General features: G+C 48.8%; 2 protein-coding genes and 2 non-coding genes across 4 annotated transcripts; all 4 read right to left on the bottom strand.

The window, feature by feature from the left end:
- Positions 1–565: 565 nt before the first annotated feature.
- eif4a1a (eukaryotic translation initiation factor 4A1A) lies at positions 566–11,484 on the bottom strand. The gene is made up of 11 exons (XM_088628152.1): positions 11,373–11,484; positions 9,523–9,571; positions 8,458–8,590; positions 6,938–7,077; positions 5,704–5,872; positions 5,117–5,226; positions 4,423–4,566; positions 3,707–3,844; positions 3,322–3,411; positions 2,533–2,612; positions 566–1,990 (listed from the first exon to the last, which is right to left on the bottom strand). Exons 1-11 carry the CDS (start codon positions 11,393–11,395, stop codon positions 1,846–1,848), a joined length of 1,221 nt encoding a protein of 406 aa, XP_088484278.1. The 5' UTR covers positions 11,396–11,484; the 3' UTR covers positions 566–1,845.
- Positions 3,985–4,126, bottom strand: LOC148672418 (small nucleolar RNA SNORD10). The gene has a single exon (XR_015936246.1). It is a non-coding gene; the product is annotated as a small nucleolar RNA SNORD10 (small nucleolar RNA).
- On the bottom strand, positions 5,436–5,578 carry LOC148672417 (small nucleolar RNA SNORD10). Its single transcript, XR_015936245.1, has one exon. It is a non-coding gene; the product is annotated as a small nucleolar RNA SNORD10 (small nucleolar RNA).
- Positions 11,485–12,935: 1,451 nt separating the features above from the next.
- senp3b (SUMO specific peptidase 3b) lies at positions 12,936–21,987 on the bottom strand. The gene is made up of 11 exons (XM_088628151.1): positions 21,824–21,987; positions 20,030–20,794; positions 18,350–18,562; positions 18,044–18,155; positions 16,974–17,121; positions 16,666–16,713; positions 16,228–16,305; positions 15,938–16,075; positions 15,693–15,776; positions 14,952–15,002; positions 12,936–14,069 (listed from the first exon to the last, which is right to left on the bottom strand). The coding sequence occupies exons 2-11, from the start codon at positions 20,754–20,756 to the stop codon at positions 13,959–13,961; spliced, it is 1,710 nt and encodes a 569-aa protein (XP_088484277.1). The 5' UTR covers positions 20,757–20,794; positions 21,824–21,987; the 3' UTR covers positions 12,936–13,958.

The following is a 21,987-nucleotide window of genomic DNA, read 5'->3' as shown; positions in this document are numbered from 1 at the left end:
CAGATATTACGCCCCCGACACAGATGAAGTGGGGACGTGGCCGCGGCCGCAGAGGACACGTTTGTACATACCAAATGGCCTCCTTGTAAACCTACAAGGTTTGCACCCCGTTATCAAATTAAGTCCGTTTTCGCCCTACCGTCAGATAAAGGCTTAACAGTCAAAACAGAATGAGAATCGATGGAAAGACGAGCGTGTGTTTAACCTCTCACACGGGTAAACGAATTGAACTGGTATGCTGAAGACATTTGAAACCGTGCCCGCGGAGTATTTGTGAAACTCGGCCTTTCGTGCAGAAACCGGTCACCCAGAACTCCGGACGAGCAGATCACTTACAAGTCCTCAATCCGCACCCGAGAGCCCGGGGAAACACGAACCACAACGCAGCAAAGGTGCAGGAGCGAGACGGGGAGACCTCACCCCGCTTCTGGGATAAACTCCCAAGCTGCTCCAACCCTTACAAAAGCGAGAAAGCATCGCCTGTTTGTGTATCAAAGCTCAAGCGCACTTACAAGGTCCCTGATCAACAGGTCATGTAAACCACACCAGTGCCAAAAAGAAATGAGAAAAAAAAAAACTTTATTCAAGACCTTTAATAAATACTATACAGATCCAATGTAGAAAAATGGTTTAATACACTGATTCTGTCTTTTTTAAAAAAAAAGTTCATGTCATCACAATTTTTATAGAATTCCTTTTAAAATAGACAGCCCCTCCCTCCCCACCCATCTCCCACCCTTCACCCCCTCCCCAAAGAGACAGGCAAAAAAAAAAAAAATCATTTCTCTATTTCAACTGTAATACTCAAGTCATTCTGCAGTTTGGTCCGTTAACTCAGACAAACGCACACACATAAGTGACCCAACTCAACAGAGGTAGGTGATAAAACAGACACTGCAGATAAAGGAAAAAACCTCTCTCACAGAAAGGAGAGGGGGGGGGGGGTTTGAGAAAAGAAGCATCATGGGGGGGGAATTTCCATCCTTAGATGGAAAGCCCCCGACTGCACACAAAAGACAGAAGAACGGGGGGAAAGCACTGGGACAGAAGACAGTGGTCAATGACAACCAGAAGAGAACACCTCCCATCTGCCCCGCCTTGTAAACGTTAATGCCTTTGCACCACACCCACCAGTTACCAAGCAGAACCCAAATGAGAATGGAGTCGAGCGGCCAGCGCGTTTTCAACGGGCCAGCCTCGCGACTCCCCATTCCCTCCACGCGCATCTCGGGGGTCCGAGAAAGCCTTCGCCTCCACCGACCCCTCTCCCCTCAGAGACCACAGCCCCCCCCCACCTCCTCCTCCTCCCCACCTCCAGCGGGAGGACCGAGGAACGGGAGGCCGTCGCTGGGCGGGAAGCGTGGGAGACGATGACTTTTCTGCCAGCTCTCCCGAGGGAAAAGAGAAAATAAATGGGCAAACCCCCCCACCCCACTCAAACCATGCAATAACGTCTGCCCCCACCCACACTGCAATCAACAGCTCGCTGGAGCCACCCTGCGGCTGCAGAGCTACAACAGGGAGGCCGGAAGAGACCTCCAAGTCGGGCATCGCGCCACTGAAAGTCTCCTTCCTCTACAAGGACCCACAGCAGCCAGCCGGAAGGCTCAGCCGCAGGGAGACCCAGCTAGCTGACCACAACAGGGAGAGGGACAGTGGGAGGTCTCGCGAACAGGAGCCAGAAGCAGGCTCAAGGACAGCACAGCTAAACAGAGCCCACAAAGTGACAGGCGGGTGGCAGCACGGTCAGTTTAATGATGGGGTCCGGGCTGGGGCGTGCGGTGGAGGAGGGGGGAGAGGAGAACGGGACTGCCGGCAGCAGGGGGGAGGAGCAGGTGGACCGCCTTAGATGAGGTCGGCCACGTTCATGGGCATCTCCTCAACGGTGGTGTTGTAGAAGGTCTCGATGTCGCGGAGGGTGCGCTTGTCGTCCTCGGTCACCATGTTGATGGCCACGCCTTTCCTGCCAAAGCGCCCACCTCTGCCAATCCTGTGTGGGGGGGGGGGGGGGAGAGAAACACCGGCATGATTACCGGATACAGGCAGCCACACGGCACCACCGTGCCCAGAAAAATCCTGCTCACCAATTCATGAGTCTCGCCACACTTGCTCTGGAGCAGGGGACACTACATGTCCCACAAGTCAAAAACCTCTTTACTTGGAACAAAAATCAACGTGCTCACCAGCCCTCAAGGACTGGAGCTGCCTTAGTGGAACAAACTGCAGTGGACTTCAAACCACCAGCACTCAGCTCCCCAAGAGCAGGGTTTGCAACTCCCCCACTCCTTAAATGTTTCGAGACACAGGGACATCTTTTCACCCCCTACCCTTGACCCCAAGTCAGTTGGGGGTATTAGCACTCATGGAGCAGGAACCTGCAGGGCTCTGCGTCTGCTACAGAGGATCACTGGTTCAAAACTCTACCCAGGTGTCCCACTAGAAAACCTGCAAGCCTCTACGTCCAGACAGCCAGGCTGAGAACAGCGGCTAGTGCCAACAGCTAGCCGCACAGCGGAGAGAACCCACGCTCACCTGTGGATGTAGTTCTCGCGGTTCGTGGGCAGGTCGTAGTTGATGACCAACGACACCTGCTGCACATCGATGCCCCGAGCCTGCGGAAAGAGAAAAACCGAACAAAGCTCAGCCTCTCCACTTCATCCACCCTTTTAAGTCGCGCAGCCTGGCGCAAGGACCCGACTGAGGGACCAAGGGAGTTCACCTGCACTGTTAAAGCAGCAGTTTAGGGAAACGTCATAGGAATATTTAGCCAACAGCTTTTGAGCAGAGCAGAACATCCATATGAGTAATGCACAAATGTAATCCTTTCTCAAAGCCTGCACTGCGAGACGTAATGGGTTTGTCAGCTGCTATATAGTAGCATTTTAGGATGGTGATTTCCCAAGTGCTGTGGAGAGCAGCCAGATAATCTGCCAAAGACCTACGTTCCTCCTGTACCACTGAGCTGGCCACAGAGGAGAGGGATGTTCTTTGGCATATCAGTCAATAGATACTTTATTAATCTCGCAGGGAAATTGATGAAAATACTATTGTATACTATCAATACTATTGTGGGAGAACTGATTTGAAGCCAGAGGAGCAGAGCGTCCAACAGAGGGCACCCAAAAGCAACATTGTCACAGTCTGGAAAGGTCAGCTACACATGTATACTGACAAACTGCACACCCCTGCTTACCAGAACTATACTAATCCAAGTCTCAACGCTTGCAGACAACAGTTCAAGACTGTTTTAAAAGTACTGTCTAATCCCAGAAACTCCATATGGGAATTGCAGAAGTTGGGAGAAACTTGTTAGGAACTCACCAGCAGGTCAGTAGTGATGAGAACGCGACTGGAGCCGGACCGGAACTCGCGCATGATGAGATCTCTCTCCTTCTGATCCATGTCTCCGTGCTGGAACACACACAAGCACTAGATCAGGCCTCTAGCACCAACTAATCAAGTACGAAATCAAATAGCGCAGACTATTGCCAACATCACTGACTGCTACACAGAGTGACCGACGTGATCACAAAGTCACTACACTCCGACGTCAGCTATTGGTGATCTGGGGACCCTCCCCCATCTGCCTATGGACAACCACACAGCTATGGAAACAGCTCACCTAGCTCCAACATCTACCACAAAGCTTTACGATCTGGAGATCTGACTCGGGGAAAAAAAAAGGTTTAGAAAGGCGGGATCGTACCAGAGCAGAGACCGTGAAGTCCCGGGCGTGCATCTTCTCGGTCAGCCAGTCCACCTTGCGGCGTGTGTTGATGAAGATGACCGCTTGTGTGATGGTCAGGGTCTCGTACAGGTCGCACAGAGTGTCCAGCTTCCATTCCTGAAACAAGGCCCCAGGTGCTTAGATCCTATGCTACAAATCCCAGCGGAGCAGTGCATTTAGTCACGGCATATGACAAGACAAACCAACATATGGAGTCTCCGTCTCACTGCTAACAAAGCTAAGGCAGTAGGGGAAGCCATGTTCAGTCTCCCTAACCTCTGATCATGGTCCCAGACCCCTTCAGGCCCACTCACGCCCTCCCGACAGAACGCCGGGGGACCGGAGAGGAACAGAGAGATTCTGGGATCAGCTGACACGCATGAGGGATCATCATTCACAGCTCTGCCCTACCCAACAAGAGCATCTAATGAGGTCCCCTCAGAGACCTAACTAAAAGCAGGGCTACCCATTTCAGGCCAATGCCCCCTGTCCGTAGAACAGGATTAACTTTCAGAACGTCCTTTATGCAGCCACGTACAGATGAATTACCAGCTGCAAAACATTTACTTAAGAAGGCTACCCTTTCTTAAAAGAATCCAGACAGTCTAAACAGGAAAGTTTGGATCCTTATCCAGATTGAAAATGGAGCTTAATCACAAAAGAGATTTCAATTCTCAAAACCAATGTTCGATTACCTCCTTCTCCACATTGATGTAGAACTGCCGGATACCCTCCAGGGTCAACTCCTCCTTCTTGACCAGGATCCGAATGGGGTCGCGCATGAACTTCTTGGTGACCTCCAGGACGTCGGCGGGCATGGTAGCCGACAGCAGCACCACCTGCGAGCATGAGACCAAAGGTCAAGTCACCCCACAGACACTTCAGGCAGCTCCCAAAGGTAATGGCTTTTCCCCCCCAACCCTTAAAACACAGGATCTTTACCAAACACCACCTGCCACGCAAGTGGCTCGCCAACTTGTGTTGCCTGTGCCCACAGCATGAACCAGGCCGCTCTCACCACGCGGAGAGAGCTGGGATGAACGTGGGTCTTTCCTCTGCCCCTGCCAGATATAAGACTCAGTGCCACTGTGAAGGCACCTCCTTGCCCAGTGACAGGGGCGGGACAGACGTGCAGCAAAGCACATGGTCACCTCCAGGTGGCATGCTGTGCTTGCAGAACCTCCAATCTTACCTTGCACATGCAGATACATCGGCGCATCTATCCCAATAAGTCAATCAACTTTGTCTAAAGGTACTAGTAAAACAGCCTTAACTGCCACAGGATGTGTAAGCCTGCCCTTATTTTTTAGTATTAAGGCAGAAGGTCACAGCATAGAATACGAGCTCAGGAGATCCCAGAGCACGATCCGGATGAGCACAGGGCTTTACCTGAGTGTTGGAGCTCAGCTTCTGGAAGATCTCGTAGATCTGATCTTTGAACCCTCGGCTCAACATCTCGTCCGCTTCGTCCAGCACGAACATCTTGATGTACCTGGCGGCTGAAACAGCAAGGGGGGGGGGGGGGGGTTCGCACGTCAAGAGGAGCATGTCAAAGAAAGAACTCCCCTGCTCGCGTGAACTAGTTAGAACCAATCACTGCAGCACAAAGCTGGCAATAAACCCCCAATACAAGGGTCTCACTGATGCAGGTGTTTGGTTTCACAGGAGTGCAGGAAACCCAGAGAACAGGGGGGGGGCAGGGGGGAGCTGCGGTCAGTCTAAAAAGCTATGATCACGGCCCCAGAGCCCTCCAGCCCTGATCACACCTTCACCCGACAGAACGCCAGCGAGGGGACAGGAGCTGAAGCAGGCTCTGAGATCAGTTGACACGCATGGGGATCATCATTCACAGCTCCACGCAATCACATGGGCCCCCCCCTGGGAACAGCACGAAGAGCCCATCGTACCCAGCTGGACAAACCACAGACGCAGTTCAGCGGGCAGAAAAAATAAAGAGGAGCAGAAGTGACACCTACACAGGTATTTTCGGTTCAGCATGTCAAAGACACGCCCGGGGGTGCCCACCACAATGTGGGGGGCCTCGGCCTGCAGCTTCTGCACCTCACTGCGCACATTGGTCCCTCCAATACAGGCGTGGCACCCAGCACCCATGTAGTCCCCAAGGGCCAGGATCACCTTCTGAATCTGAAAAGGAGAGGAACCAAAGGGAGATCAGCAAACACACTCCCGTCCACCAGCCCTTTCTGGATCATGTGCAGAATCCACCTGGAAAGGACAGCCAGCAGCAACTTGAGACCGTTACGGTCACGGAGAAAGTCCTGCCTCTCCACAACATGAGCCAAAGTCACTACCTGGCCTAATGTGTTTATTTAATTCCGTACTGAACTCGAGTGATCTTCAAACAGGGATACAGAAGAAGCACGATGCCACTTTCTGCCTTCAGAAAAGCTCCAAACCCAACACCCCCTGGGGCCAAATCGCTCACTGAAACATTACGAACAGAAGCTGGCTGGATCTCGAAACCAACTTCAGCATTTCACCAAGCCCAGGGAATGCCGACCACAATGAGACGCTTCGACAAAGCAAATGTGCCCACAGCATGAACCAGCCCGTTCTCACTGCCCGGAGAGAGCTGGGATGAATGTGGGCGTTTTCCCTCTGCCCCTGCCAGATATAAGACTCGGTGTCACTTTCGCAGGCACCGCCTTGCCCAGTGACAGGGGCGGGACAGACATGCAGCAAAGCCCCGTTCCAGAAGTACATTCCCCAAACTGGACAGGCGCCAGCAAGTTGGGCTTCAGCGTGCAGCACTGCAAGGGAAAGTGCACAAGACCTCTCCACTGCCAAATCCTTACCCCAGCCCCAGAAAACCACGTGATGGTTCCTCAGTCCGCACCCATGTCTCGATTCTCATCGGCCAAGGACTCAACCATGTTTCCACCTCTTTAAGCAGACAGCAGTACAAGCCTCCTGGGTGGGACACTAGCCCACCTTAATCGCCACCCGTAATGTAGATGAGATCTGTACAACATCTCAGCTCTAGAGCAAATGACAAATAAACCCTGAAGGGATGGGGATCTCAAATCGGAAGCACACGTTCAGTTTTGGGAAAGGCTACTCTCAGTGAGATAGTCCACACCTCTAGCCAGGGCCATCCCGCACACACCCAGACCAATTTTCCTTGGAAATCCAGAAAGCCTCCCCACCCCCGCCTAAGACTCCTAGTGCGCGTGACCATCAAGAGCTCACCTGCTGTGCCAGCTCTCGGGTAGGAGCCAGCACCAGGGCTTGGGTCCCCTTCAGCTCCACATCGATCTGCTGCAAGATGGAAATGGCAAACGTAGCCGTCTTCCCCGTGCCCGACTGGGCCTGGGCAATTACATCGTAACCTAGGGGGAGGAAAGGGAGTCAGTCAGTGTGCTGAGAATATTTCACCTGTCCCCACATACCAGGAATGTACCTCTATAACAACTCCGAGAGCTTTAAAGGGGAACCGAGCTATTTTTATATTGCAGGCTTAGAAAGAATCAGCACTGACAAGTATATCCAAACCATTGTGAAAGTAAAATGTACACAGTAACTTGTGAAACTTCCAATTTGCACCACACAATAGATTAAATTTCCACGCATGCACAGCACCATGTTCTGTACTTCAGAAGAGGGGGGGAAAAACCTCCAGCGAGGTGAAGCAGCGCTTGAACCTAGTGATTTTGGCCCGTCGAGCCAATTTCCGCCTGGAATTTTCTCCCCTTAAATATTGTTATATCTCTGCAGCAGAACATGGCGTTAGCCTGGTTCTGACCTTAAATTGAAGCTAACCCCCTTGGCTTTGACTATGAAACAGTCAATTTGCTTATCACTTAATGTGTCCAATTAGCTGACAAAGATCTGGAAAAAAAATCAGCAGGCAAAAAAAGTCCTTTTTTTTGGTCCACAGGGGTCAAATCTTTCCCTTTTTATGCCTGTCAAGGGGCAAATGCTTGCAGCCCTTGTCCTAGGTGTCTAGTAGGCTGGATAGAAATTCAGGACCTTGCGAAGACTGGACTTGAAATGAAAATTTCCCAACCCCCCCCCCAATGTATAAAAGCGATTGGAAAACCAAGAAAAATATGTAAAAGGCTATTACAAGTCCTATGAAAAGACTCTAGCTACTGCTAGAGGTTTTTCTGCTGTTAGGCATTGAAAAAAAAAGTTTAGAGTGGCCTTCAAATGTGAAACAATGACCACAAATAAACTGATTGATTACCCCTTTCTGAGTCAATGATTGACAGCTGAAATGCAGGGAAAAGGCAGCCAAAAGCTCCCAGAGGAAGTCCCATCCCCTAAGGGCTCTGAATGGCTGAAAATACAATGAATGACAGCGTTTTTCACCAACCAGACCACCTTTTTTCAGACTGTCAGCTTCAAAATTAGATTCCAATAGCCAATAACTTTCAGTCATCTCCAGAACTGGAAATGTCAGTCTAGCCTTTTATGGATATACAACTCACTTCCAAACAAGGTTTTGTTAACAATGAAATGATACACAGGTCCTAAGTCCGATTGAGAGCTGGCACTACACCTTATGCTCATTAAGGGGTTAAATTGTAATTTTTTTTTTCAATGTCAATTAATTTGTTACCAAGATTACATTAGTCCTAAAAAGTGGAACTGCAGCCCCCCTTAATCTAAAATGCCATGGACAACGAAAGGAGACGCGCCGAGAAACAGGAAAAGACAAGAGGCTGCCCGTGGTGCCCACTGATGCGCCCAGAGCAGGCAACACTTACCCTTGATACAAGGGAGGATGGCCCGCTGCTGAATGGCAGAGGGCTTCTCAAAACCATAGGCGTAGATTCCCCGGAGCAGAGTCTCCCGCAGGTTCATCTCATCGAAGCTGTCCACGATCTCGTTCCAGTTACTCTGCAGCAAGAGGAGCGGGGGGAGGCGTCAGCGTGCCCTTAACCAGCCCCGTGAGCCCCCATCCTGAAAGAGCGCTGCCTGCACAACACTCAGCGCACTGGAGACCTGTATCAGCGCTAAGGTGACAATTTCTAATTTTCCCCTTCCCAGGAGACTTGATCTTGCTGCTCTCAACGCCCAGGTATGCTGCACTAGGAGCCCTGTATCAGGAAGAGCTTTGTACCTTTGCTACTTCGCGACAATCTCAAAGCCACACTCCCAAGCGCGACCCTGTGCCCGCAGCATGAACCAGCCTGTGCTCACTGTGCAGAGAGGGCTGGGATGAACACGGGCAGCTTTGCTTTGCCCCCACCAGATATAAGACTCAGCACCACCCTCACAGGTGCCGCCTTGCCCAGTGATAGGGGCAAGTCCCAGGCGCTAACAGAGGACAGGAACTCCAGATCTCGAGGCGTCTCAAAGAGATTTCAGTGTGCATCCTAAGCACGTGCTGAAGACGGCGACTTGGTGCTATGCTTAGGGAACTAGCTAAATAATCAGATCTAGTCTTTAAGGTGACAGAACTAATTACCTTCTCATTCTGCTGAACTATCGAGATGTTTTAAAATCCAAGGAATGCTTTCCATGATCAATGCCTCCTTCCTCTTCAAATCGCCACACAAACCTTTGCTATAGATTTCAACATACGCAAACCATGCACTGGGCCACTCGGTACAGTGTAGCCTACTACTGGCGACTCAGGTATTCCATTAAGGGAGCTACATTCAGCCCCATGAAAGGGCTGAAGGTTTGAGCATTTTAATGATTTTCCAGGAAACTAGATTTGCATGTGAAGAAAAAGTTCAACGGCCTTAAAATGCTTTTCTCCACCTGCCTCAGATTCACAGCACAGATGCCCCTTGTGCCCTCCACATCCACAGCGACTCACTCACCTCAATGATTCCATCTGGCTCCATACCCTCGGGGCCATTGTCTCTGGGTCTGAAAAGACAAGTTTTCACCGTCAGTCTTTCGCCTTCACCTGTATTCCTCCAGAGAGCCCCTGTACTACTTCTCAGCCCGAGTGCTCGTCTGCAAAGAACAGCACCAACAAGCGATACCAGTGTTTCCAATTGACAGCTTAAGCAGACACATGCCTTATTTTCCAAGCATGCAGCGAGGTCTGGCAGCCATTTTCGTTCATTCTGCAAATACAGCCATTTAGCCTATAGGCTGCACCAATTAACGAACATTCACGCTTTATCGAGATTAGATAGGGGTAACGTAAAGGATTACCAAAAACAAAATCACTACTTCCTTTGTCAATATTTTTCTTGCTGCTTCAGTGGACTAAAAAGGTACATATGGAAAAAAACGTTCAATGCTAGAGCAAATAGGCGGTGGAACGCTTTTTTCCTCATGGACCGCGAAGCGAGCGCTCTCCCCGTTTTAAAAAGGAGGGCGGCAGACCACTCGGGTGTTACAAGACACAAGAGAGCCGGTGGCGTTAAAATGGTGGTGTCACAAAAGAAAAAGAGGAATGGGGTGAGTTTTACAAGATGGCTACGAAATCTCGGCTGGAGATGGAGGGGGGGGAGGAGAGTCCGAGTGAGGGGGCGGCCATTTTTTATTTCTGCCCGGAGTCAAGATGGCCGGCCTCTTCTCTGCCATTCATCGTGTAAAGCCGACAGGGGATCCCGTGCACCAGAGGCCCTACAGGCCTCTGTAAGGCCTGAGAAACAGACGCCGATTGTACATCGTTTCGAGTCAAGCCACAACTATAAAAAAAAATCGCCCTCGATTAAAGAAGCGATCTGAAAAGACTGAGCGCCTGCACCACTGAAACCCACTTTCCCGTCTTACTGCATCAGTACAGGCTCGCAGGCCGGAAAAGAGGCGCACCGCCACTAGGCCTCGCTTTAAAGCCCACGCCGCCGCAATGCCTGCCTACCGACCTCCTTTAACACTTTTTCTTAAAAAAAGAGTAAGGCGGCAGTAACTTCACCCGGGCCCAAATTCTGACATTCACGTATCTTTTTCTCCGGTTTTCAGGACAACGAAGCGTTTCTGACGCGCTTTTCGGCCCAGGCCCTGTCTCCTTTTGTCTCGCCGGAAACCATGTGCTCGCCTGGTCTGACCGGCAAGGCACGCTTTCTCAATGTCGATATAATGGGGCTGGCAGCTCGATACGGCCTCCGCGTTTCTCGACACAATCGCCTCTCAGTTTTGAGCATACCACCCTTTGTCTAATCATTCGATTAATAAAATTAGGTGTGAACTACGAAGATTGTTAAAATCATTTTCTAGTCCCGGTGAAGATCAAATAACCTTCCACGCCCAAAAAGCACCATGATCTTAAACTAAAACAGGTCTTTTGTTCAATCGGAAAATGAATCGGTTTTATAACTTAGCCGATTGCAACACCGTATCATGTGAGATGCGTGTACCGAATGACTCACCTACAGACCCACACGATCAATCACAAGACTCGAGAGGCCCGGAGGCCAGCGATACTAGGCTAGTCCTTCCCTAAAACGCATTTATGGAAGCAAAATACCTTCGGACTTCGAGATTATGTTTCGGTCTTTTTTTTTTTTAAGAATACCCCCTACGAAAACTACAGGTCTTACATGAGAGAAGAATTAATACATTTAAACTATAACCACATACAAAACAGGAATCTAACCAACAAAACCACGGCATTTCTCCGTAAAGATGATTAAACATAGCATATAGTTTATTTTACTTAGTTTATAAAGGAAGTTAACAAAAAAGCGAGCCCTTGTTCGGAAGACTCTCTTACCTATCTTCATAGTCCGCCGACATTATCACAAAGAGCGAGCCCGCCGCGAAAATGTTTTATATAGTTCAACGTCTGTCCGAACGTAGCCTCCTGATTGCTGCAAAGTGCCGTCTATCAGCACCAGGACGATCTAGTGTGACATTTAATAGGCGGCTTGTAGCGTCACTCCGCTAATCGTACCCGCCCCCTTATTGCCTTAAAAGGATAAATGGGCTGTGAATAGCTGTGAACACACCCACTCTCACACTACGCCAAGACGGAAGTCAGCCATTAGGGCGGAGTTCATTCAGCCATTAGGAGCGGCTCTGACGGAAAAACTAGATCCAATGCCACAGAGGAATGTACTGACTTCATCGCCCACGTTGAAAAGGCTGTCAGTTCTTTTAGAGCCTAGGTCTCACGTTTTCACAGTCACATTGTAAGATTACGTTGTCAGTGTTGAGTACAAAACTGACGAGAACACAATCATGAGTTCAGTCATCGTTTTTTTTTTTGTGTGGGGACAGCCCACGGACTGACGAACTAAAGCTAGCGTTTCGCTTTGTGATATATAACATAGATCTCTGTTCCAAAATAAAGTAGAAGTTATAAATAAAACCTCTGTACCCTTTCAAATTCCAGGCCAGAAAATGTACTTATCAAGTATTACATTTCCTGGCCTGCTCCGGTTATAACCAGCGTTAAAACCCCACCACATGGAAGATCTGCTGCAGAAAAGCCTTTCAGTTAGGGGCCAGAGTGGTTGTGTGCTGTTTTTGTTTCATTGGGTGCATATATGTAACTATTAAAACCACAATGTCAGATCTTTTGATAACCCTTCCCCCGTTGTGAGATACGTTGATTTACCCGTACAGTATAATCTGAGGTCAAACTCAGAAGTCTCTTTTTTGGAGGGAGGATTGTTTTTACCAAAGGACTGGGCTGATGTTTTCATCCACTGCTATTGAACAGCTCCAGCTACTTAATCAGATGAGTCTTCTACTGAAATAATTTAGGTCAGGGGCCTTGCTTAAAGCTGGAATAAGCACGAGGAATGGTCTCTACAGCCCCAGCTTCCCACTTCTGAGTCCTGAAGGCTGAGACTGACCATACTGCAGGAGAGAGAGATAGCTCATAGGGGGAAGGCTGAGCTGCCCTGATGCCACTCTCTGAACTGCTGGAAGTTTATTTAGTGGGAAGGCTGAGCTGCCCTGATGCCACTCTCTGAAATGCTGGAAGTTTTAGTTACTGCAGACGACAACTTAAAAAGACCAACAGCAGAACTGGGGGGTGGCTGGGGACAGAAGTAAAAGCCAACGACTATGTTCAAAATGGCAATAGGAAAATACCACTTCACCCAGGAAGTTGTGGGTCTTTGGATAAAGTTGTGGAAACTGTATGCCTTTGCTAAGAAAAAAAAATAACTGGACTGCACACTGGAAAAAAGGTTGAGATCTTCTTGTACGTGTACACACATAAGACCTGTAAAGCTTCAGTTGTAAATCAGAGATGTAGGGAGTGAGAAAAGATGCCAAAGGAAGCCGTTAATCAATGAACAGATTCAGATCAGATGGCCAGGAGAGGGGAGGTCGCAATTCTGCTTGTATTCTTACGACAGCAACAGTATGATCAAGAAACAGCTCATCAGTGCTGCCATTTTAGAACATACTAAAGGCACAACTGCACACTGTATTGTAAACAGAAAACTGCAATCCTGCTGCCTGTCAGTAATTAAGAACAGGACCCCCTTTGCATTACAAATGATATAAAAAAAGGAGAAAATAACATTGATAGGTTTAGGAATTGGAATGAATTTTTCAAAAATATCGCACATGCACAAATAAATTCACGACTGAATAAGAATCACATAGTGAGAAACCGGCGTTGGAATGAAATCAGTCCTCCGTCGTATTTATCCGAAATTCCAAATTCTGGGTAAATGTCTCTTTCTTCACGCTCCGGCAGAAAACCCATCGCAAGCCCAACCCAACCTTTTCTTTCTTCGGTCATCAGTTCAAATCCAACCTTTTATTTATCACTCCATCCCACAGTTTTATATATAAAACTTCGTGTTTTTTTGCGAGGTTTCCTGCCCTTTCAAACATTTCTTGCCATTATTTAAATAAAATGCCAAAAAACAAGGGACGGAGATGAACTTGAAACAAAATTCAAAACCGACAGCTGACGAGGGCAAGCAGACTCCATCGCTGTTCTTCAAAAGTTTCAGGAAAGTTGAAACAGGAAAAAAAAAGACATCCCTGGCTCTCCTCCCTCCCTCCCCAGGACAAATAACTGCCCAGGAACATAAAAAATAAAACTACACATATATAGTATAACCGATATCTGTTCAAGGTTTGGGCACCTTTGTGTGGTATCCACACACGTATGGAGTCCAGTTTCTCAGGGTCCAATGAATTCATGCCAGCACCCTCCCCCCAGAAAAAAACCCAATGATAATGGCGTAACAACTTTTAGTGTACCGCTGACGTCTATCGGCCTTAGAACAAAACCAAAGGAGGCGGGGGCATGTAGTAAAATAAACCGTAGCTGATGGAAATTTGCCCCAGCCCCCACACTCCTCCTCCTCTCTAATGCTCTCTCTCCGGCTCACAGAGAGAGCTTACAGTGACACAGTTCCTTGTACATCTGTCTCCTCAACTTGGGCATGTCCTGCTGGGTGAAAACGAAGGGCTGCTCCAGGGCCAGACACTTGCAATACTGAAACCGAAGAAAGACAGGGGAGAATTACCAATTAATCAATTAATTGATGGATGTCAAATCCTCCTGCATTTACTTTCTCTATAACATTGTCATACCATATATAGCACTATAGCAGTTTCTACAATTCAAGGAGGAATATCTTCTACATATTATGTTTCATGTCAGTACGTGTGAATCAAAGAAAAAGCCAAAAATGGATTCCTGCCCACTTTTCTAATAGTATTAGAAAAATAAGCTCCTCTCTATATGTTTTTTTCTCACTATAACAAAACTGCCTGGTATCATTTTGATTTAAAATTAATCCAAATACAGGCACAGAAAATAAGCAGCAACTACTGTAGTCAGCTACTGCTTTTAACGTAAAATATTCCCCTAAAACCTCTGGTGAGACAGGGAAAGCAGATGTTGGAGCCAGCTTGAAAATATTTAAAAAGTGTGTGCATCACCTGGGCTTCATGACCTCAACCCCCCCATCCCCCAAAAAACACACATGAAGAATGAGGATCTGCAGGACGTCTTATTCCAACATGCCTTCTGTTAGAGCTGGCTCCAACCTGCCTTACAGGTGAGGCTCACAGGCAGCCAGCAGTCCCAGCACTCTCAGCCACACCAGCTGCCAAGGGGACCCCTTGCTAATTCAAGCCCATCTTATTATAGAGATGCACAATTGTGTGAATTCTAACCACAGCTAAGTAAGAGCATCTGCCACGCTTGAATTGGAAAAAAAACATCACCAAGAGCTAAGGGGACCCCACCAAAGCTTTATGGTTCAGGGAGCAGGGCAGGAATCCATGTTGCAGCGGACTAGAGACACGCATTAGTATCATTTTTAACACCCTAAACTTCATGGATCAGCTGCTCCTAGTCGGATTCTCTCACCTGGAGGACAAAGGCTCCACAGTCGCTGTCATTGTTCTGCCGGGCCACGTTCTGAAACACAGGATAGGACAACTGGCTTGGGAATAGGCTCAGATGCTGCTGCCACAGCAACAAACCACCATTGTAGTAGCCACTAGAACATTTTTATTTGTAACTTATGGACCTGGGCAATGAAACATGTTCAAGTATTCCCTCCACAGTTCAACTGGCCGCCCGCTCGTACCACCCCCAAAACCTCCTGAAGAATCTAATATCCCTAAGGTGGAACAATGTATGCACAGAGATCAACGGTCCATCACAACCTTTATCGCAATCGCCTGTCATCATCTCCACTAAACTAAACCTGCATCCTGTACATGCACCTACCTACTGTTCCTATAGAAAGTCTACATCCTTTCCATAGCAACTATATATCGCACTTTGAGAAGATTTTATTAATCCTCCACCTAGACCCCCCCACAGGTTACCAACACTTATTTTTATTCTGATAAGGGCAGAAACAAGCTATTTTAAGTCAGCAATTTATAACATTTTAACTTTATATCAGTCAATTGTTTATCCAGTTATCATATTAAGTGAATACAAGTTTAGTCTCCCAGGATAAATGCAAGGCAAAAAACAAGCCCATCTGCCTTGTTTGCTGCTACTTGTGTACTATCATGTTGTCTGCCTTTCAAAGTGGCCGTGAAGTTCAGTGTCAGGCAGGGCAGACCGCCACACTGGGCAAGGGAGGGCCCTTACCATTTTGAAAAAACCTCTCCATCCTGTGAGGAAGTCAGTCTGGTCTTTCTTGACAGCCTCTGCCTGCAGGTACTTCGCGATGTGCTGAAAGAGAAACACAGGGAGTGAGAGACTGCATTGGAGGAATAGACAACCAGCCCGAAAACTGGGCAGGAGGAGACTGGGAGCAGGAGACAGCTGTGAGCAGTCAGAACGGCGCATTAAAGGCACAAAATTAAGAGGGAGAGGCAGGAGTGTGTACGGACCTTGGGACAGCGGCGGTTGAGGGTGCGCTGTGAGTCAAAGTAGGTGATGGAGCGCTGGGGCACGTCCACACAAACCAGGGACCAGTGCACCTCCAGGTGGATGGGGATCAGCAACAGCTGCTTCTTGAAGATGTCAACCTGGATGGCGGACAATCAGGGCACTTACATGATGTGAATGCAAAAACCAAACACTACAAATGGGTTAGAAAGGGACAGATAAGTCTGACCAGCCCCTTTCATCATGGGGAAAAGACAACATCTACCCAAACAAAACAAAAAAATTCACTTACGTTTTTTGTCCATCGCTTGACCCCTTCATAACCTTTTGTCCTCAACTTGTCGTAAAAGAAACTGTTAAAAAAGTGAACCTGCAGAGTAGAGATAAAGGACAGATGGATTGGTTTTTTCGAACAATTTAAATGAGTATAGAAATGTTTACAAACGGTAGGAGTTCACAGAATAAGCATTTTAAATTAGAAAAGGCTTCTGAGCATGCAATCAAGCTTTGCAATAGCAAAATGTATCCTAGCTGCTCTTCTTCCCAGAGCTGTGTGTCCTGCCTTTTCAGGCGGTCAGCTAACATTGGAGCCCAAGATCAGACCGGCAACATCCAATGGGCATACAGGTGCCTTATATAAGCAGCTTTACTGATGGAGTTATTTTCAACATCTTTTAAAGGTTATAGGAAGCGTAAACTCAGCTTCAGAAGGGCACCAGTGTTCCCTCACCTTGTCAGGCACTGCATCCATAACCAGATCTCCATACATGTTCATCACCTGAGAACAGGAGAGAAAGTCACAGGTTCCAATTCCACAGCTGGAGACTTCAGCCTTGCACCTAACTTATCAGTTAGTTTATATAAACTTACTTTAAAACAAAGCTGCTGTTTTACTTCACCACCACCACTACCTGTTCAGAAAAATACAACTCACAGAAAATAAAAATGGGCCAAACTGCTTGATCATAAGGAGTTTGATCTGTTCCCCTACAACATGAAAGTATTTTTTCCCCCCCAACTGCTTCTGGGCAGGCCCACCTGGTCATTAAGCCAGTTCTGCCCATACAGGGTGCTGAGGTCATCCATGGTCAGCACGTGGCGTTTGTAGTTCACCCGGAACCCTCTGACCATGGCGTTGCCTGACAATCGCTGGTAGGACTGAATTAAGTGCTGCACCACTGCTTTCCTACAGAGACAGAGGAGGAAGGAATCCATTCAGCCATCATAAGAAAGTGAAACAAAAAGAAACCATTGATCAACTGAAAGCCACTAATAGCACAATCCCAGGTGTCCTTGGGTTTGATCAGGGGACACCTTTTGTCCAGGGAACTATAATATCAAGCTGCAATGTTTTCAAATGTCTGGGCAACACAGTTCTTGAGAAAGGGTCCCATCCTTTCAGCTCCATCTCTAAATTTTAATTAAGAAATCTCTCACTACTTTAAAAGTGCAGACATCCCAACAGGTTTCAAACAACTGATCAAGCACCACCATGGTAGGGCTGAGATTAGTTAACCAGAGTTAACTTGGTGTTGTGGCACACAATGAGTCCTTCAACTTGCCACGTCCCTGCAGATTTGCAACAATGTCAGCAAGAGATGCACTGCTCCTACCACTTATAGCGTGTGTGAAACAAGTGCTATGCGTCTCCCTTCTCTACCAAGCAGGTGCAGGAGTCATGGCTGGACAGCCAACTCTTAAGGCAAGTGCAGGTTCCAAAGAGGGTGGCTAAATGACAACACATACTTGCCGATTCCAATTTGAAGTCAAATCATCTGTATCTTTTTAAGACTCGAAAAATACCCCAAGCAACCAGCAGATCTCCAGTATTTGAAGACTGTAGCTTCCCAGTACTGCTAAACATTTTAACTGTTTAGTGCCTGGGTGACCAGTCCTGGTCCAGGAAGGCTGCTGTGTCCGAGTGTTTTCTGGGTCTCTTTATAGCGGCAGCACCTGAATAACTGGGAAAAGTTCAACCGGTTCTAATAAGCCAACGAGAATAAATATCCACCAGCACACCGGCCAGGGAAGGACATTCCTTCACCTCCTTCGGCCAGACTGGCCTGCAACTCAAAGAGGAACTGAAAACGGAAACCAGAAGGACCTACCTGTGCGGCGTGGAGAAGTTCTCATTGAAGATGACCTGCAGCTTCTCCACCACTTCATCCGTGTGGATGGGGATCAGGCTGCCGTACTGCCGCAGGAACTCGTCCAGGATCCCTGGTAATACAATACCGCTGTGTCAAGTGACCTGCATCCCATTCCTTGATGTTTAGTTTTGGGCTTTTAAAAGTGAGGATTTTAAGGCAGACATTTCCTAACACACAGGTCAGCAGCTGAGAAGAAAATGGTGAGTTGCTAATTAATCACTAAAGACCCCCCAGCACGCAGCTGTCGAAGACACATGCTCCTACCTTGGACACAAGTCATGTGCTCGTCGGTAATGGCGCTCTGCAGGTTGGTGGGACCTTTGTCTCTGCCCGATGCAGAGGCGTCAGCCTGGGCCTCCTTGCCGGGCGGCCCCCCCATGCTGACCACCTGACTAATCTTGATCTCCCCTGGCTCCAGAGAAGACGGCTGACCCATGGGATGGTCGGGGAAGCCATTCACCCCAAAGGGCAAGGTTTCTGCAACACAGAGAGGGGCAGGCACACCGTATCAGAACTGTTATAGCATGCATCACAGTTGTAGTTGTTGTGGCAAGGCAACTCTTGCAGAATTAAATCACAAAGCAACAGATGGTTAGTAAACTGGTATAGGTAATTGCATGTAAACCTGAACCAAATGATTAGGCTCTGGAGAGCTCCCAAGTGACTCAACCAGTAAAGGCACTTGTTCAGAATTCTTACGATCTTGGCATCCAAATGTGACCAGGGTTTCCCAAGCAATACCTAACTCTCATGAGGACATGACGGAGAGCAACGGATAATCTGATGCTTTTATGCAAAGGGACTCGGATTTGCTCATAATACCACGTTCAGCAATACAACAGTTGTGCCCCCCCACCCAACTCAGGTTTTGAATTCACAGCCTTCAAGTTCCACGTCCAGATCCTGAAGGGTTGAGTTGACTAAGCCAGCACTATCTCAGCCCAGGAAACAAACTCCAGCGGCTTCCTTTAGTTTCTGGCCACATCGGAGAGGGACACTTCTCTCTTGCAGCAACTCTAAAACCAGAGGCTGCAGGGATGGGGGAAGCTGGCAGAAGCCACATCTTGCACTGGTACCCTTGCCGTGAGCCGAGCCGAGATGTAAAGACAGCTGCTAAATCCAACCTTCGTGGGTACGCATTAACAGGAAACTGGTGATGTCATTTTAGAGAGCGCTTTATTTGCAGATAATCAAACAAACTTACTGGGGAGGATTCTGACAAAGGGTATTCCATAAAGCGACCCATCAGATCTGCAGTTCATGAGCTTAAAGGCGGTTTTTAACACTAGCAGGTGTTGCAGGACGAAAGCCCATGAGGATGCATTCCACGCACACAAACACTACATTGTGGAGCACACCAGCTCCACACATGCCCAGAATAATGCTAAGAAGCAAGTTGTGGCCATATTCCAATATTTCCCTTGTTTCACCACACTGCAACAAGAAATATCACCCACAATTTGCCGCAGCATCTGAATTCAACAAGCAGAGACTAGAAATCAGCTTAGACAACCTCCAGGCTGCGATTTAAATAGGTTTTGACTTTATTTTTTACACTGCTGCGGTCAGTCCTGATGCCACTTGGCGATACCTAATAACATGGGGACAGAAGCTAAAGCAGCGCTCGAAGATAGGGGTCCCCCAGAGTGTTTCTAAATCAGCTGACAACAGAACAGTGCCCCTGCAACAAGAGGAAAGGCAACAATAGACTTGAAGAGAAGCAGATCCAAACAATGTTTTTTTTAAATTTCAGATAAAAACCAGAAGACCCACCCCCTGTGGCCCACACCCAACACAGACCCCCAGTCCTCCCAGCATCTGCGTTTAACCAGACTGACTTCTAAACATTTAACTTCGACTCTTTGGAGCCACACGCCTCCCGGGGAGGATCAAGAGTAATGCCCAGCATGCCCCCTGCCACCCTCTCCCTCCACCTCCGCTCACCTGACTCCGTGCCCCACTCCCCAGCCAGCTTGGGCTCCACGAAGGAGGGGGGGTAAAGTCCGAGCTCGTTGCCCAGGCCAGGCAGGGCTGGGGCGGCCCCATTCAGGAGTGCCTCTGCCCGCTGGGGGCTGCCAGGCCGTTGGCGCTCCTGCTGTTGCGCCTGGGAAGCCAGGTGGCGCCACCTCCGCGGCCTGCGGTGCCAGAGCAGGCCGCTCCGCTGGGCCCTGCGGCGCCAGGCCCTCCAGTGCTTGGTCAGGGGGGCGCGGCAGTAACCCCACCGTCTCCTCCTCCTCAGCCGGCGCGCTCGCAGCCCGTTGAGCCGTGGCTGGGCAGGGCTCCCGGGGCCATCTTCAGGGGCCACACCCCACTCGGAGATAGACGGTCCCCCCCAGTTGCCGCCGCCTTCTTCCTCCTCCTCCTCCTCCTCCTCCTCCTCCTCTTCCTCCTCCTCCTGGTCCATGCACAGGTCCCTCTCCTCCCTGTTGCTGCTGCTGCTGCTGCTGCTGCTGCTGCTTCCTCCTCCTCCTCCTCCTCCTCCTCCTCCTCCCCCCCAGAAAGCCACCCTGTCACCCCGCCTGCCCAGATGGCCACGTCCCGGGCTGCTGGCGCCAGAGGAGGCCATGGAAGCCACGTCTCGGAGCTGCTCCGCGCCCCCACCCGCGTCCTGCCCCGGCGCCAGCTCGCTCTGCCAGCGGTTCTGCGCCAAAGTAACGCCACTGTCTCTCATCGTCCACGGGCACACCACTGCCTGCGCCAGCTCGCCTCCTGCAGGCGGGGGACAGGGACAGAGGGCACAGTCAGTATGGAAGGATTTCACATTACAACCAAGAGGAGACCACTGACAGTCTGCACACTCTTTGGATTTTTGGAAGCGATGGAGCCCAGGGTCTCTTCAAGGATCCCAGGGTCTCTTCCAGCCGTTTCATTAAGGATCCCAGGGAACCTGCCTCAACACACTGACTGAACAGCCTGTTTCAGACCCCCCTGCCGTTTGCGTGAAGCCGTGCGTCTTGTTGTGGGCTCTTAATTTCACTTTGTGTCCTAGAGACCTTGTCAATCCTGGCCTTTTTATACCCCCCATCGTTTTCTTCCGTCATACTTCAACAAACGTCTCGCTTTTAAACCGCGTAACTAGCTTCTCGGTCGCGCTGCTGAAACCAAATGCGGATTCAGGCGGGGGGGAAAATAAACTTTTACTAACGGTTTTCCATTAAAAAAAAAACAAAAATGCCAGGAACACAGCCTAGCTCTAGATTTGTTAAATCGAATTTGATAATTACTTATTTTATGTAAAATAACCATTTGCTAAAATAACAGAGATATTGTCCCCATACCGCAGGAAGATAGGTTCACTCTAATTAAAAAAAATGATAAAAAACAAAATGAAGCCGACAGCCTTTGGATTTAAAAGCCGGTTTACCTTTTTAATTGAGCCCATACTTACTCAGGTACGTGCTAGAGATTACGGTCTATGAACGCCTCGAGGTCTACACCGGTCCGTTGAAACTAAACTCAAATTTCGACATCGGTGTACAAAGACAGAGATTACACCTTCTGCGTTATTTTTGTTTATATATACCAAAAGAGGAAAGGATGTATAATTAGTTACGCATAGTTCGCTGGAATCCATGTTTCTGAGAATATAATTTCTATACACATATCGGTATGCCCACCCCTCTCGATTTGAAAACCACGGGGCCCAGAGACACAATATAAACCATAATATCAACCTTCGCCACCCCCCTTCTCTCCCTCGGCATGCCGCCGGAGGTGAGGGACGACCGAATTACTCACCGCTAGTCTGGAGACCTTCCGTTTATTACTGCCTCGACCCTCTGCTCTGCCACGGGTGGAGGAAAAAAATAAAATTAAGTAAATATACCATACAACACACGGCTGCTTTAATTCCGCCTCATTCAATGAGCCTCGGCGCTGTTTTATTGCGAAGACAAACAACT

This window comes from Lepisosteus platostomus, chromosome 4, assembly GCF_059453375.1.
Source record: "Lepisosteus platostomus isolate fLepPlt1 chromosome 4, fLepPlt1.hap1, whole genome shotgun sequence".
Taxonomy (NCBI): domain Eukaryota; kingdom Metazoa; phylum Chordata; class Actinopteri; order Semionotiformes; family Lepisosteidae; genus Lepisosteus; species Lepisosteus platostomus.
The sequence above is the reverse complement of the archived record's forward strand: the minus strand, read 5'-3'. Positions and strand labels throughout refer to the sequence as shown.